At 49.2% G+C, this 13668-nt stretch overlaps 1 protein-coding gene across 1 annotated transcript in view; it reads left to right on the top strand.

Annotated features, from left to right (window-relative positions):
• ADCY9 (adenylate cyclase 9) overlaps nt 1-13668 on the top strand; it is a 122773-nt gene that overhangs the window by 86018 nt on the left and 23087 nt on the right. The window contains exons 3-4 of the mRNA XM_032591551.1: nt 11091-11195; nt 12111-12328. Of these exons, the coding sequence (XP_032447442.1) occupies nt 11091-11195; nt 12111-12328 (323 nt within the window). The remainder of the gene's footprint in view (nt 1-11090; nt 11196-12110; nt 12329-13668) is intronic.

The raw sequence follows: 13668 nt of genomic DNA, 5'->3' as shown, positions 1-13668 counted from the left end.
GATGAATCTTGTGGCGTAGCTCACTTTAAGAGTGCATTCTTGCCAGGAATGTTATAATATTTCATTGTTGGAACAGAGACCTCCTGGTGACTGTCTAGAAGTGCCCATTTCTGTTATAATAAACTACCACGGGATTAACATGGCAGACGGACCGTGGGCATTTGAAACCACTCCAGTTTATGAGCTGCTCCTCGGCTTCCACATTTGATTTCATTTTCCCTACTGGTATCTGTGGTTTATTTTTACGGTTGAAATATTTGAGGTTTCCATTTAATAAAAAAAAAAAAATGAAGGGGAGAGAGAGAGAGAGGCACTGCTGACAGTTCCACTTCACTGTGTTGTTGTGTCCTCAAACAGGTCAGGACGATGGCCTGGTGTTATGACTTTAATCCAGTGTGTCCCTGCTTGTCCACATTCACTCAGCGCTTTGAGAGTAGCTCAGAGGGGAACACAATGTGGGCGTCCAGGTCCTTTCCCTCTGCCAGAATCCATAGTCCCTGCCGTCCAGTTATTTTGTGTAATTGTGCTCAGTTTTATTAACAGCACTCTGGTATCATTTTTATCGTGCGCTTCGTTAAGTTAGTGCGGGATTTGCCACCCTCAGCACTAGGAACGTTTCGGGCCAGGTAACTCTTCGTGGTGGGGGCCATCCTGTGCCCAGTGGGACATTGAGCACCATCCGTGGCCTTCACTATCACGTGCCAGGAGCGCCCCCTCCCCCCATTATGGTGACCAAGAATGTCAGACAGTGCCCAGTAACCCCTGAGACTCCTGAGGGGTGAAGGAGGGTGAAACCCCCTCTGGTTGAGGACCCACGGGGTAGGGTGCTAGACCGCCTCTTCCCCATATGCTCTGGCACGTGCATGACAGCTAAGGTATCTGATACTTCCTTAATGCCTGCACACTTTGAAGACAGCCTCTTCGCGTGGGGCAGTGACTTGCAGCGGTCAGAACGCGGAGCTCCGGGCTCACCGGCTGTCCCTGCACACAAGCAGGGGAGAATTGTCAGGGGGTGAGACGTTAAAAACACCGTTTTCCAAGTACAGTTTCATTATTTGGAGAGAAATTATTTCCTCCAGGCTTCAGACTGAACTGCATTTAAATAGAAAAATAGAGCTCAAATCCAAAAATGAATGATTTGTTGTGTTTGCCTGATATGTTAGATTACGTGTATGTGTGTTTCTATCCGTAGCACATACCTTCCGATTTTAGTGACAGCGATTCACTGCTAAATTACCCTAAAAAGGTTTTCTCTTATCCCAAAAGAACATTTCTTGTTCTAGTTATATGTATATAGCTATAGTTATAGATATAAATGTCTTTATTTTTAAAATCTGGACAAAAACTATTTAGCGTATTCTGTTGCTGTGTATAAATTTTCCAAATAATCATTGAAAGTTTTCTGAAAATCTTGTGATCTATTAAGTTAACTGTGTCTGACAAAAGGAATTTGGGGTGGTGGGAGATCTTTGTGCCCTTTTCAGGAGGGAAGATCTTGAAGTGTAACTTCGGGACATTTTGATGGTGCAGGGAGGGTAATGGCATCTGAGTCTAGGGCCGCCCCGCGCTTGGAGTGGAGAGGTAGGTGGACGGCGCGGTCTCCACTCCAGGCCTTGCTGATCTAGGGCAGCGGGGCACAGGCTCGCCCCTCTGCTTCGGTTTCTGCGGGATCAGGTGAGAGCAGGCCTCTGTGAAAGCCTTGCAAATAGGAAGCACTGGGTGACTTAGGGAGTCCTTAGAGCTATTGTCCTGAGCTGGAAGGACAGAAAACTGAGGTCTGCTTGAAGGGTTATATGCACTCTAATGTACGTGTAAGGCCTTCCTTCGAGTAAGTTTTTGCACAACAGAAAAAATACTGGCTGCCCGCTCATAGGTTCTTAGGGCGGGTTTAACCCAAACACCTGTCAGCACCTCACACGAGCCATTGGTTTGTTGCCTTATGTGGTCTGTACTCCGGTCAGTTTTTCTAGTTAGCTGGAAGCACTGACTGCTTCCTCCTTCTCCTTCGTCAGGGTCCGTTGACTCTCCCTGGGAACGCACTTCTTCCCTTCGTGGCTGCTGCTGCCTCCTCCAGTGAGCGCAGCTCTCATGTAGGTTTGTGTGACCATCCTCGCATCTCCCCACCCACTGTGGGAAGCCCCGGCTCGTTGGAGGGGCCTGTGCCAGGCACTGTGTCTTTTGAAAGTACCTTCCCTTGGGGCGCCTGGGTGGCGCAGTCGGTTAAGCGTCCGACTTCAGCCAGGTCACGATCTCGCGGTCCGTGAGTTCGAGCCCCGCGTCGGGCTCTGGGCTGATGGCTCAGAGCCTGGAGCCTGTTTCCGATTCTGTGTCTCCCTCTCTCTCTGCCCCTCCCCCATTCATGCTCTGTCTCTCTCTGTCCCAAAAATAAATAAAAAACGTTGAAAAAAAAATTAAAAAAAAAAAAAAAAAGAAAGTACCTTCCCTTGAGCAGTGGTTTCTCAGGCCGGAAATAGGCATCAAGTACGGACAAGTGTTGTGTGGTCACGTAAACCTGCGCAGTCTGGGCTGCGTGCAAGAGAAAGGGTCTCTCTTCTCCAGGGCTGCTCAGAGCCTCTAGCGTGCTGACAGCCACGTTGGGGCCTCCAGAGGGATGCGGAGGCCGTGCTCTCAGGCCTTGGTGACCACAGACTTCTTTTTTCAAGCAGCACCTTTCGGAGGAATGACTGTCTAGTGGAAGGAGTTTCTCGCAGGAACCAAGAAGCTGGGGAAAGATGTTGAGTGAATATTCCTCAAGTGAGAGCATGCGTGTCTTGGTCCTCCCGTCGCTCCTGTCACCCGTGGTGCTCCTCACGTCCCTTCCCTCTGGGCTTCTCTTCCTCGCCCCATGCGGCGGAACTGCAGCTTCCTGTGTGTGACCCCTCTGGCTAACTGTGCTGTCTCCCCATCTCCAAATCCATGGTCAATTCAGCTGTAACCTACCCGTTTGCTTGTTTCTTGGGCAGCTTCCTGTGAGCTCTTTGAATGCGGGAGGGCCCCAAGTGTTAAATAACGTATGCTTTTCCCAAGTGTGCACTCTGGCATGTGGTAGATAATTATAATTTTTTTTGGCTTATGTTTTTAATTCTTTTTTAAAGTTTATTTATTTGAGAGAGAGCACATGAGCAGCGAAGTGGCAGAGGGGGGCAGAAGGGAGGGAGAGAGAGAATTCTAAACAGGCTCCTTGCTGTCAGCACAGAGCCTGACGCGGGGCTCAAATTCATAAACTGTGAGATCATGACCTGAGCTGAAATCAAGAAGTCGGTCGCTTAAATGACAGCCATCCAGGCGCCCCAGGTTTTTAATTCTTGAATGAGACACAGAGAGCTGTAGCTCTGCAGAGTTAGGCCACAAGTACGACCGCACTCAGAAGCCTGAGCAGGACTGAATAGGAGCAGGTAATGTCAACACAGTACTCTTGTCTACCCCCTCGACGCGTGTCCCATGCAGGTAGTCTCCCAGTTCAAAGCTGGGGTAGTTTTACATAATGTTTCATAAATTCGTCTGTGATGACCTACCAAGAAAAAGTAGTGATGTCAAAGGATAAAGGGTTTGGCCCTGATGTCATAGATCAGAGGGAGTGCTTCCCACGCCCAAGTCTTGGCTTCTTGAGTGGGGCAGTGAGGGTTTCTCATCAGGAAGGCCCTGCCATAGCCTGTTGCGGGACGGGTTCGACCAACACCACAGCGCCCAGCTGTCTGAGCCTGAGCTTGCAAAGAAAGCTCTAAGGTTTGGAGTAGAGGAAGGAGGAATCAAGAGGGGAGCCAGGGAAGGAGACAAGGACTCTAAATGTCAGTGTCATGGAAGGGAGCTTTAGTACCACGGAAAGAGCCAGAACTTAAAATCATAGAGCCCTCCCAAAGCCTTGTCACTCAGTTTCTCTGTCCACAGTGCAATAGTGGATGGCGAGCTCCCAGGGCTGCCGTGAAGAGTAGCCGAAGTCATGCCCATGAATGCTAGGTTTGGAGGCTCACTTACTACCGGACATGTGTTTGTTCACTCCATGTGGAGAAGTGGACGCTGACCACGGTGGGGGGGGGGGGGTCAAGAAGGACAAGAGGAGGCAGATCTCTGCTTTGATTTGCCCACAAGGAGTCACTGACTCTCTCAGGAAGGTCTTGCCTTCTCTGTGTGTTCCGACTCCAGGGAGGTTCTTCAGATTTTGCTGTAGGGGACGTGACCATGTCATAAATGTGATATTGGAGCAGGAGCACCTGGGCCTGTGCAGTGTGACCTGAGCTCTGCAGTAGATGTCTACTGCTCCTTCTCCATGAATGCTGTGGATGATGGACGGATTGAGACTACACATGCCAGTAAACATAGCTGGTCTGACGTCTCTGCGAAGAGCAAAAAAACGAAAACTGAAATGTGGATGGTTTTTTATCACATCAGTCTTAACCAGTGAACTGCGTGTGTGAGCTGTGAGAGCATCTTGGTTCATCTGTGAAGGACCTCATTGGCAAGACACCTGCTTGCCCAGTCTCTGTGAATTTAACCTTAATCTATTATTCAGAACCCTGGGGCTGCACACACACAGGGAGTTTCTACATGTTTACAGTCAGTAATGAGGCTAACGGTGTGGATTTGCCTACATGGGGGCAATTCATGGAGGATCTGTCCTGTTATCAAAAGGGCAATACTTTCCCTTTGAGGTCACTAGCTCCGGGGACCATCCTTCTGTGGCGTCACTGAGACTTTTTTCATGACTCTAAATAAATGGTCACTCTTTTATGTCCTTGTTATTTTTACTCAAAATTATTACAAGGAGGCTCCGTGGGCTCAGTCTGAGGAAGCGGTCATCCTTCTAGTTCATTACAGAAACGGGAAAGGTAGTATCTGTCTGTAGTTTAGACACTACATATTTATTATAACTGGTGGTTTAATTGGTAGTGGTGATGGTTGCACAATTCTGTGAATATACTAAAATTCACTGAATTATATACACTTTAGATGGGTAAATTGCATGGTACATAAACTCTATGTTAATAAAATTCTTACAGAATAAATAGTCTGATTCCAAGATGTGAATATGAAGTAAGTTTAAAAAAAAAAAAAAAAGACAACAGGTTGTATCTCCAATTCCAGTCCCGTGTTTTTCCTTCTGTCAGAGGAAGCCTGTCCCATGGAGGTCGGCAGTTACCCTCACAGAAGAGTTCCAGCTGAGGGAGGGAGAGAGCCATCACTGGGACACCACCATGGTATTTTCTGCAGGCAGGGTCCCTCAGTGAGTTCTAAATTAGTAGGTAGAAGTTTAAGGAGAAGCAGGATATTTGCACAGCCTCCAACCACCCCCACCCCCCGATATTTATTGATTGCAAAGAGAAGAATAGTAACTCCACGGTGGAAAACCTGGTGGGCCCTGCCTCACTGGGTGATGAAGGCTGGCATGTCTGTTAATAAGGCTCTCAGTGTCACGTGCATGCCCCCGTACCCTGCCGTGTGATGTATTGACAAGGGCACGTCACCTCTGTGGGGTTCTTCTCCCAACTCCTAAACCTTGGCCGACTTGTGAGATCACACTGGACAAGTGCAGATTTGAGGCCGGTCTACAGAACACATGACACCTGACCATGACACCGAAGGAGTGACAAGTCACCAAAGACGAAAGACAGAGGACCTGCCACTGGCTGGAGGAGACAAGGAGATGCTAAATGCAGCGTGGGATCCCGGAACAGAAACCGGACACTCAGGGGAAAGCTGGGAAATCTGAGCCTGTAGCGCAGTTTAGTAGTTCTGTGCAGTGTTAATTACTTAGTCTTGATGAGCGCGCTGTGGTTGCTGTGAGGTGCAGACGTCTGCGGAAGCGGGGACTGACACGTGGTGGGGACGGTTGGGGACGACACGTGGCCTGCAGCTCTCTGGACTCTTTACCACTCTGCGTAAGTCTGTTGTCTCATGATGTAAACGTCTAATGTATGTGTACTAACTTTTTACTGTAGTTGTGCTATTCTAATCATACTATGTAATATAAATATACCGTGTTGACTGTATTTCTGTGATATATCACATGTGAATTGAACTGGAAGATGTGTCCAGCGTCATTTAACTGGTATTATCAGGCAGTAAAGTACTGCACGTAAATGAAATTTCCCCAAATAACCACACATTTTCTTCTTTTGACTTCCTGATGGAATATTTCCACAGCACAGTAATGATCTGCTTGCCTTATTAGCCTCCCTTAATAAACCCAGTGGTCGTTTAGGGCCCAGGAATCTGAGCAGGGTTCTATGACTCTGTGCTCTACGACTTTGAGATCTTACGTCTGATTTTTACAGGTTTTTGTTTTATTTTGTTGTTGTTTTGCCTCCCGTACTCTCAGACTGTGCATTTTCTGTTCTTAAAGCTTCTAAGTTGCCTTACTTCTTCTGTAACAATTTCTGCTTCTATTTTCCTCTAGTATTTTGTTTGCAGAAATCATCTACTTGGAAGTGTTCATGCTTCTGCTAACCCACTAGCTTCCACGATGCTGCACTGGCCCGCCAAGGATAGGAGAAGGCAGGTGACTTACTCCTGCTCCCTCAGAGAGGCCACATGCTCGGATAGGGTCCAGGGTGCTGCCACCTGGGCTTCAGCTCCCCTCTGTCATTTTCTAACTGCATAACTCTGGGCAAGTCCTTTCTCTTCTCTGCCTCATGTGTAGAAGGGAGCTGATTACAGCGTCTGCTTCCCGGTGCTTCTGAGGACTACGGGCAGAGAATGCAGAGCCCTGCGTGGGCCTCAGGAAGTCTGTCTGTCGTTACCGTTGCACGTTCCTGTCTGCCACGCTCAGCCTGGGTTTCAAGTTTGGGAGCACACGCTGCCTTTCTGGGTCCCAGGACAGCTCACTGAAGTCCCACTCAGCAGGCCAAACGGGTGAAGCCAGGCCTTTCTGATATTTCCTCTTCGATTCTCAGAAAAGAGGTCTCCCTGCTCCCTTCCTTGACAGTTATGAAAAAGGACAGCTGTTGGCTTGGAAGTGATGTATCTCGTGAAGAGAGAGAGCCTTGAAGAAAAACCTGTTTTTTACCTCTATGACATGTATTCTGAACAGAATGGAGCATGTGTACATTGAAATGGGTTTAAAACAAATGCATTTATGCTCTAGTGTGTTGGAGAGGTAGTTATAATCTCCGCTCCAAAGCTGACGTCCATGCTGGGGCAGGAGCAGACATCATCTGGGAAAATGTAGAGTGTGTTCTTGGGTGTTCTCCAAGGGATCTCGGGTTTCCGAGGCAGCAGCCAGCACACTCCTTCGCCCCTACAGCTCTGTTTTGGGGACCCTACCTGGTCTTAGTAAAGCTTCTCTTGGTGCCAGTTGCCAGCAGTGCCACTTAACCAGGAGGTGGTCATCTGCTTGGGTTACTTCAGGGGAGTGAGGCACAGGAGATCACAGTGCCAGAGTCATTCCTGGGTCCTCCCCGTGTTAGGAACGGAGGCCAGAGAACGGCTCTATGGTGGTCAGCGACCACGAACCTGCAGTCTGACTCCCCCTGCTGATGAAGCTTTGTGTCCCCAGAGCGGCCGCATGGTCTTTTACGAGGAGTAATTGTCAGGCACACGGGACCCCAGACACTGTGCGGATAAGGACCTGGTTTTGTGCATTGCTGTGCCCTCAGCACATCGGGATTCTCAATCCCGTATCGTCGTATCGGGCTGTTGGACACCTTGCCTCCCAAGGTGGTAAGGTACCCCATAGAGTTCCCTGAAGTCCGAAATGCTCTTCCTAGTGAGGACTTCTCCGTAGGAGGAGAGCCGGGTGTTTAACGGGTGGGGAAACATCTCAGAGGTGTCTCGTGTGCTTCGCAAAGATCAGTTTAAGAGCTGTTTTCACCCAGATGAACACGAAGCTGGAAAATAGTTAAAGATTCTGTGGGTGGTGGAGAGGGAGACAAGCCCACCTTCTGTGGCCTGCAGGGGGCTCCCTGGCGCAGAGGGGATCCTCACCACACAGCAGAAGGGAGTGTTGGGTTGTGAGGAAGTCTCCATCAGTGCACAGACTTCACTAAGGTTTTTTGTTTCATTTGTTTTAAAGATTTAATCAGTAAAATTGTCCCCCAAAAGCAAAGTAGATGAGGAAGAAATAGAAGGACAAAGAGCCACATTTTCAAAGCACTGCGCTGCAAGTTCCTGGGGCTGCTGGTTCTGCCGCCCGCTCCTAGGGCCTACTCTGCCTGCATGAAGCTGCTGGGGGGATGCAGAGGGACTAGTGAGCACTGTTCAGGCCACTGGGAGTCCCGACCACAGGGCCTGCTCTCTGCTGCTTGACGTGTGACTCTGACAAGCCCCCGAACCTCCCAGAGCACAGTCTCTAGAGCACGATGACCATTATGTCTGCACCTTTGCTCCCGGAGGTTCTTTTGTGGGCCGGCCACCTGACCTGACCTTTGTATTAGAACATTTTATTACGGGAGGGAACAGGCCCCGTGGCCTCTCTCTGTCACAGAGGTGTAGACTTGGGTTGCCCAGTTGTCCCAGGCTCCTGAGATCAGCCAATCCCCCTGGACACTCCTGGTCTCCACGGGCTTCTTCCAGCCCCTTCGCAGTCACCCTTCAGAGAGAGGGTGTGTGCCTGCGAAGCGTATCCAGGGACTCCTTCACAGAGGGTGTGTGCCCTCTGGTGTCCAGTAGGTTTGATAGCCACTGTTGCATATTTGTGGCTCTGAGTGCTTAAAACATCTTTCCTGTGTGACGCCAGGGTGCCATGGGCAATGTCTGAGAAGCACAGGGCCTGTTTTTAAAGTACATGTTCTGTGCTTGAGGAGAGAAAAGTACTCAGGAACAAACGATGCCAAGAGATAATGAGGTTGGCTGCTCTGTCTGTGACAAGGACATTAAAGGACCAGATGTGCTGTCTTTAGAACCCGAGGTTTTACTGTTAAGGACCAGCATTTGCTGAGTGCTCACTGACGCTGCAGGCACAGCCCAGTGTGGTGAGCACATGTGCGCTCCCGCTCGCTCGAGCACAGTCCTCCCACGGGGCCAGGACGGGGCTCCCTCGTCCTGCTCAACTGTATTCTGGGAGGTCAGTAGCGGGAGACACAGTCCTGTTTCAGAAAGGAGGAAACAGGCCAGGAAGTCTCGTACCTATTACGTGTTAGAACCAGGATTTGGTCCATGATACGGCCTCTGATCACTGTGTTACACACCAGTAATCACTATAGTAACTTCTAGAAGCTAGCTAGAACTACTATTGTTATGCTACTTCTCTAGCCTTGGAGTTTAAAAAGTGGCCAGAGAGGTAGCTGTTACTCTTTCATTGTGTCTTCAAGAGGTTGGGGAAAGCCCCAGACCCTCAGGGTATGACCCAGCTTAGAGTCTCTCTGACTGTCCCCTGCACCGGATTGTACCCCCCTCTCCCCCTAGGCTGCCAGTTGGCCTTTGCGAAACCAGTGTGGCCCTAAAGGAGCAGCCACCACTGCCGCTACCAGAGCCACTTACTCCCACCCTCGCCCACCACAGGACACCCTCGGGAATCCTGCTGGGCCTGTCGGAGGCCTGCTGCTTTGGTGTATATATCGCCACTTTGCAAATGAATGTGAGTGTTCATACTTGTACATTGCATCGGATTCCCAGATGACACAACTCTTTAGAATCTTTATTTCTTTTATTTAATATAGTAGAGGCCTGAAATCTAACTTCAGATGTGATGTAAGTCATATCCTTGCCCTTGGACCCTAAATGATACTTACTTATTTATTTATTTAGTTTAGTTTAGTTATTCTGAGAGAGAGAGAGAGAGAGAGAGAGAGAGAGAGAGAGAGAGAAAGCGCGAGCAGAGAGAGAGAATCACAAGCAGTCTCCGTGCTGTCAACACGTGAACCATGAGATCATGATCTCAGTAGGATGCTTAACCGACTGAGCCACCCAGGTGCCCCTAAATGATACTTATTTTAATTTTCTAAAATAACGTCTAGCCTTCTATAATGTATTCCAGTGTTTAACGGTGCTTAGTATGCTAGAAATTGTTCTAGAGTCCCGCTAGATCTGTCCTGCTGCCATTCGTCTTCTCCACCCGCAGCCGTTAGTTGCTGTCTTGGTGGCGGCTGCCGGCACGCAGGATCACGTCCATAGTAAGAGTACGTCGGTGCAGCATGCACTGAGCGCCGGGAGCAAGGCCACGAGTCGCCATCTTCCTCGCTTAGTTCTTCCCACACGTCTGCAGCAGCCATCCCCACTCCTGTGTGTAGGGGAGAGGACTGAGGTCCGCAGTCTGAACAGGGAGCTCCACGCCCTGGCTGTGAGAGGCAAAGCCTGCCCTTTCTACTCCGCCTGTCCCTGCTGAGCCTCCGCCTGTCTTTTCTGGGTCAGCTAATTGCTCAAGCTTCGGAGAATTCCTGCGTCTGTAAACATGTCCCTCTGACTTTTCAGCCCGTTGTATACAAACAGCTCACCGTCACACACAGCCTGAGAAACTTGTGTAGGCTAGTGGCCGGTTTGTTGGCTTAATAACAGATCTATCGAGATCTAATTTACACTCACACAAAATGTACCCTTTTAAAGTAGACAATTTGGTGGGTTTCAGTATACTTGCAGGATTGTACAGCCGTCACCACAGTCCATTTTAGAACATTTTCATCACCTCCCGAAAGAAACTCCACATCCTTTAGCTCTCTCCCCATTCCTTCATCCCCTCATCCACTGATCTCCTTACTACCTCTGTGAACTTGCCTTCTCTGGACATTGTGTATACATGGAATCATGTAATAATGTTGTCCTTTGTGTCCGGCCTGTGTCACCTATCAGTGTTTTGAAGGCTCATCCATGTTGTAGCACGTGTCAGGGTTTCATTCCTTTTGATGGCTGAATACTCTTCCATCCTGTGGATGTTCCACACTTTGCTGATCCTTTCGTCCATTGATGGACATTTGAGTCGTTTCTTTTTGGCTGTTATGGATAGCGCTGCCCTGAGTGTTCACGTACCAGTCTGTGCGGTCGTGTTTCCGTTTTTCACTTGGCCAGTTTGTTTTTAATTCATGCTCAAGTGGCTCAGTAAGCCTTCCACTTGGTTAAAACCATTTGGCGCCACAACCAAGTGCACCTGATAGACTTGATTGGATTACAGGTTGTGGCTGTGCTTTCTGGGTGTGTTCCTACGGCATGTGTTTTTCTTGTAGACCTGCCCTTCGTGCGGAATCACGTTCGCCCCCAAATCGGAAGCTGGTGCAGAAGGAGGAGCGGTCCAAAACGGCTGTCAAGAGGAGCATAAAAACAGCACCAAGGTAACAAGCTCATGGCTGTTCTTTCCGTCAGCTCCTCTCCCGGTGCATCCACCCTTGGTGACATTCCTGTCTTGTCGGCTTCTCACTTCTGAGAATAATTCCCCGTGGGCGACACCATTCCATACCTTCTCGTCCTTTGGGTTTTGACTAGACCAGTAAGATCGGGTTGGAGAGTCAGGACTCACCCTTGTGAAGTGGAGTAATCACATGCCTGCCTTCGCAGGCACTCAGAGCTTCAAGATGCGGACTGCTGTAGCCAGGGAAGGTCTGTGGGGCCAGAGCACGGGGCAGAACATGCACATGCAGGGACACGAGGGGGCTCTGCAGGAGCAGAGATGTGTCGTGAAGAGAGGCTTGGGGTCAGGGCTGGCAGCGAGGACACTGCCACTGAAGTCTCACCCAGAGACAGAGTCAGGACCGCAGTGGAAGGGAGGACAAGCACCAAACCGGGAGCCCTTTGAATACAGCTTTTAAAGGCTGACTCTCCCGGGAGGCCTGCGTCTGTTATCCTCCGCCCTCCCTCTGATCGATCCCCGTACCGTATCCACCGCCCCAGGCCCCCACCCCCCCGCCCCCGCCGCTTCCCCCACAGCCCTCTGCAATGCCGATTCGGTGGTTGGCAAGTTCCGAGAGCCTCAACTCTTCCTTGGCCTTCTCTCCACCTCCTTACTGGTCCTTCCCACGATGTCACCTTCCTGGCTGCCTCGACCCCTGGAGGTGCAATTTGACAAAATAGCGGGGGTGGGGAGAAGCGGGTGGGTGGAGAGGTCGAGCGTCAGATCAGAACAGAGGTGTGAGGGTGCTGGTCAGTCGTGCGGCAGGGCTGGTGTGGTGGAGGCCGGGATGGAATAACACTGTGACATGCCTGCACTTCAGCCTCTGTGTCTGCCTCCCACTCCCCTTGTCTTGAGGCAGGCTCCTGGCGCTCCTAATTCCAAAACTCAAAATGGACTTCTGAGTCCTCCCCACGAAGAGAAGCTCACCAACAGTCAGACCTCCCTGTGTGAGATCTTACAGGAAAAGGGAAGGTGGGCAGGAGTGAGCTTGGACCAGTCAGCTCTCCTTCCGCTGAGATTCAAGAACATCCGGGAGAAAACAGACGCCCATTTTGTTGATGTTATCAAAGAAGACAGGTAAGCATCAGCCATTCCCAGTGAAAGTGAAGGTTTGCAGGTTTGTAGGTAGAGGTCTCTCCCTTTTTCTGAATTTGCTGATCCCCATGTGTTTGCCCTCCACTGTCAGTAATTTACTTTATTTTGAAGTAATTTGAAACTTGCAGAAAAGTTGCATGGATAATACAAAGAATTCTCGTTCTACTCTTTGCCCAACTTACCAGCTTGTAACATTTTACTATGTTTGTTTTATTCTCTCTCTCCTTCTTTATCTTTCTATGAAATTTATGTTTTATTTTTTTTGGAACCATTTGATAGTAAGTTGGATACATCATGCCCTTTGCCCCTAAATTGTGTATTTCCTAAATACAAAGATGTTCTTTTACATAACCATGGTTCCTAAATTCAGGAAATTTAGCACAGGTGGAATATTTTATCTAATCTACAGTTCATATTCCAGTTTGACCAGAAATTTGGGCCACAGAAATGATGTGTCCTTCTCAGGTTCCCTATCCAGAGGCACACGGCGCCCTTTGTCTTCCATCAATGGTAGGGATTCTGAGTACCCAGGCCGGTGCTGTTGACTTCTCCAGTCTGTAGTTATTGTCTCCTCGAGACTAGTAAGTGGGACTTGAAGACCACACACGTACTCCATTCCTCATCAGACTGCCCTAGATTTCATCTCCTTTGATGGTTCTTGCCTGGAACGGTCTTTGCTCTGGTGGTGCAAAGTGTCAGTTTTCCTACCTCGGCACCGACTGCACACTTCTCATTAGGCCCTTGGCCTACCGCAGGGAAGAAGAGCCCCTCCTTACTTACTACTTTTTGCGTCCATCTGTTGCCAGCCTGGACTCAGGGAGTCCTCTTGGATTTCATAGGATGCAATCTCACCACTGGCCTTATTATGTGTGATGCTCCAGTTGTCCTGAATCTGCCAGGCAGAGCGCCCCTCGGGCTGGGCCCCATGTCCTTTTGACACCCCCCCATCCTTTGTTTTTCAAAGTTTCTGGCACCCTTTTCTAGCACAACAGGATATTCCAGGCCCATTTTATATCTCCTCTGACCCTGCTCAAGAATCGGCTATTTCTCCAAAGAGCCTTGCCTCCTTTCAGTGAAGAATGGTATTCAGATATGTTAGTTGTTAATGTCTGATTAATGTCCCTGTAGCCAAAGACGTACTCTATGTGATTTCGGTCCTTTTACATTTATTGATACTTGTTTTATGATCTCACATGGGTCTCTTTTGGTGAATATACCATGAATGAATATACTTGAAAAGAATATGTTCTGCATTTTTAGGATATTATGACCCATAAACACAAGTAGGTCCCAGAGGTTGGCAGTATTAGGTCATCTGTGTT

The sequence above is a fragment of the Lynx canadensis genome, chromosome E3 (assembly GCF_007474595.2).
Source record: "Lynx canadensis isolate LIC74 chromosome E3, mLynCan4.pri.v2, whole genome shotgun sequence".
In the NCBI taxonomy this organism is placed as follows: Eukaryota; Metazoa; Chordata; class Mammalia; order Carnivora; family Felidae; genus Lynx; species Lynx canadensis.
This window is presented reverse-complemented; position numbering and strand designations above follow the sequence as displayed.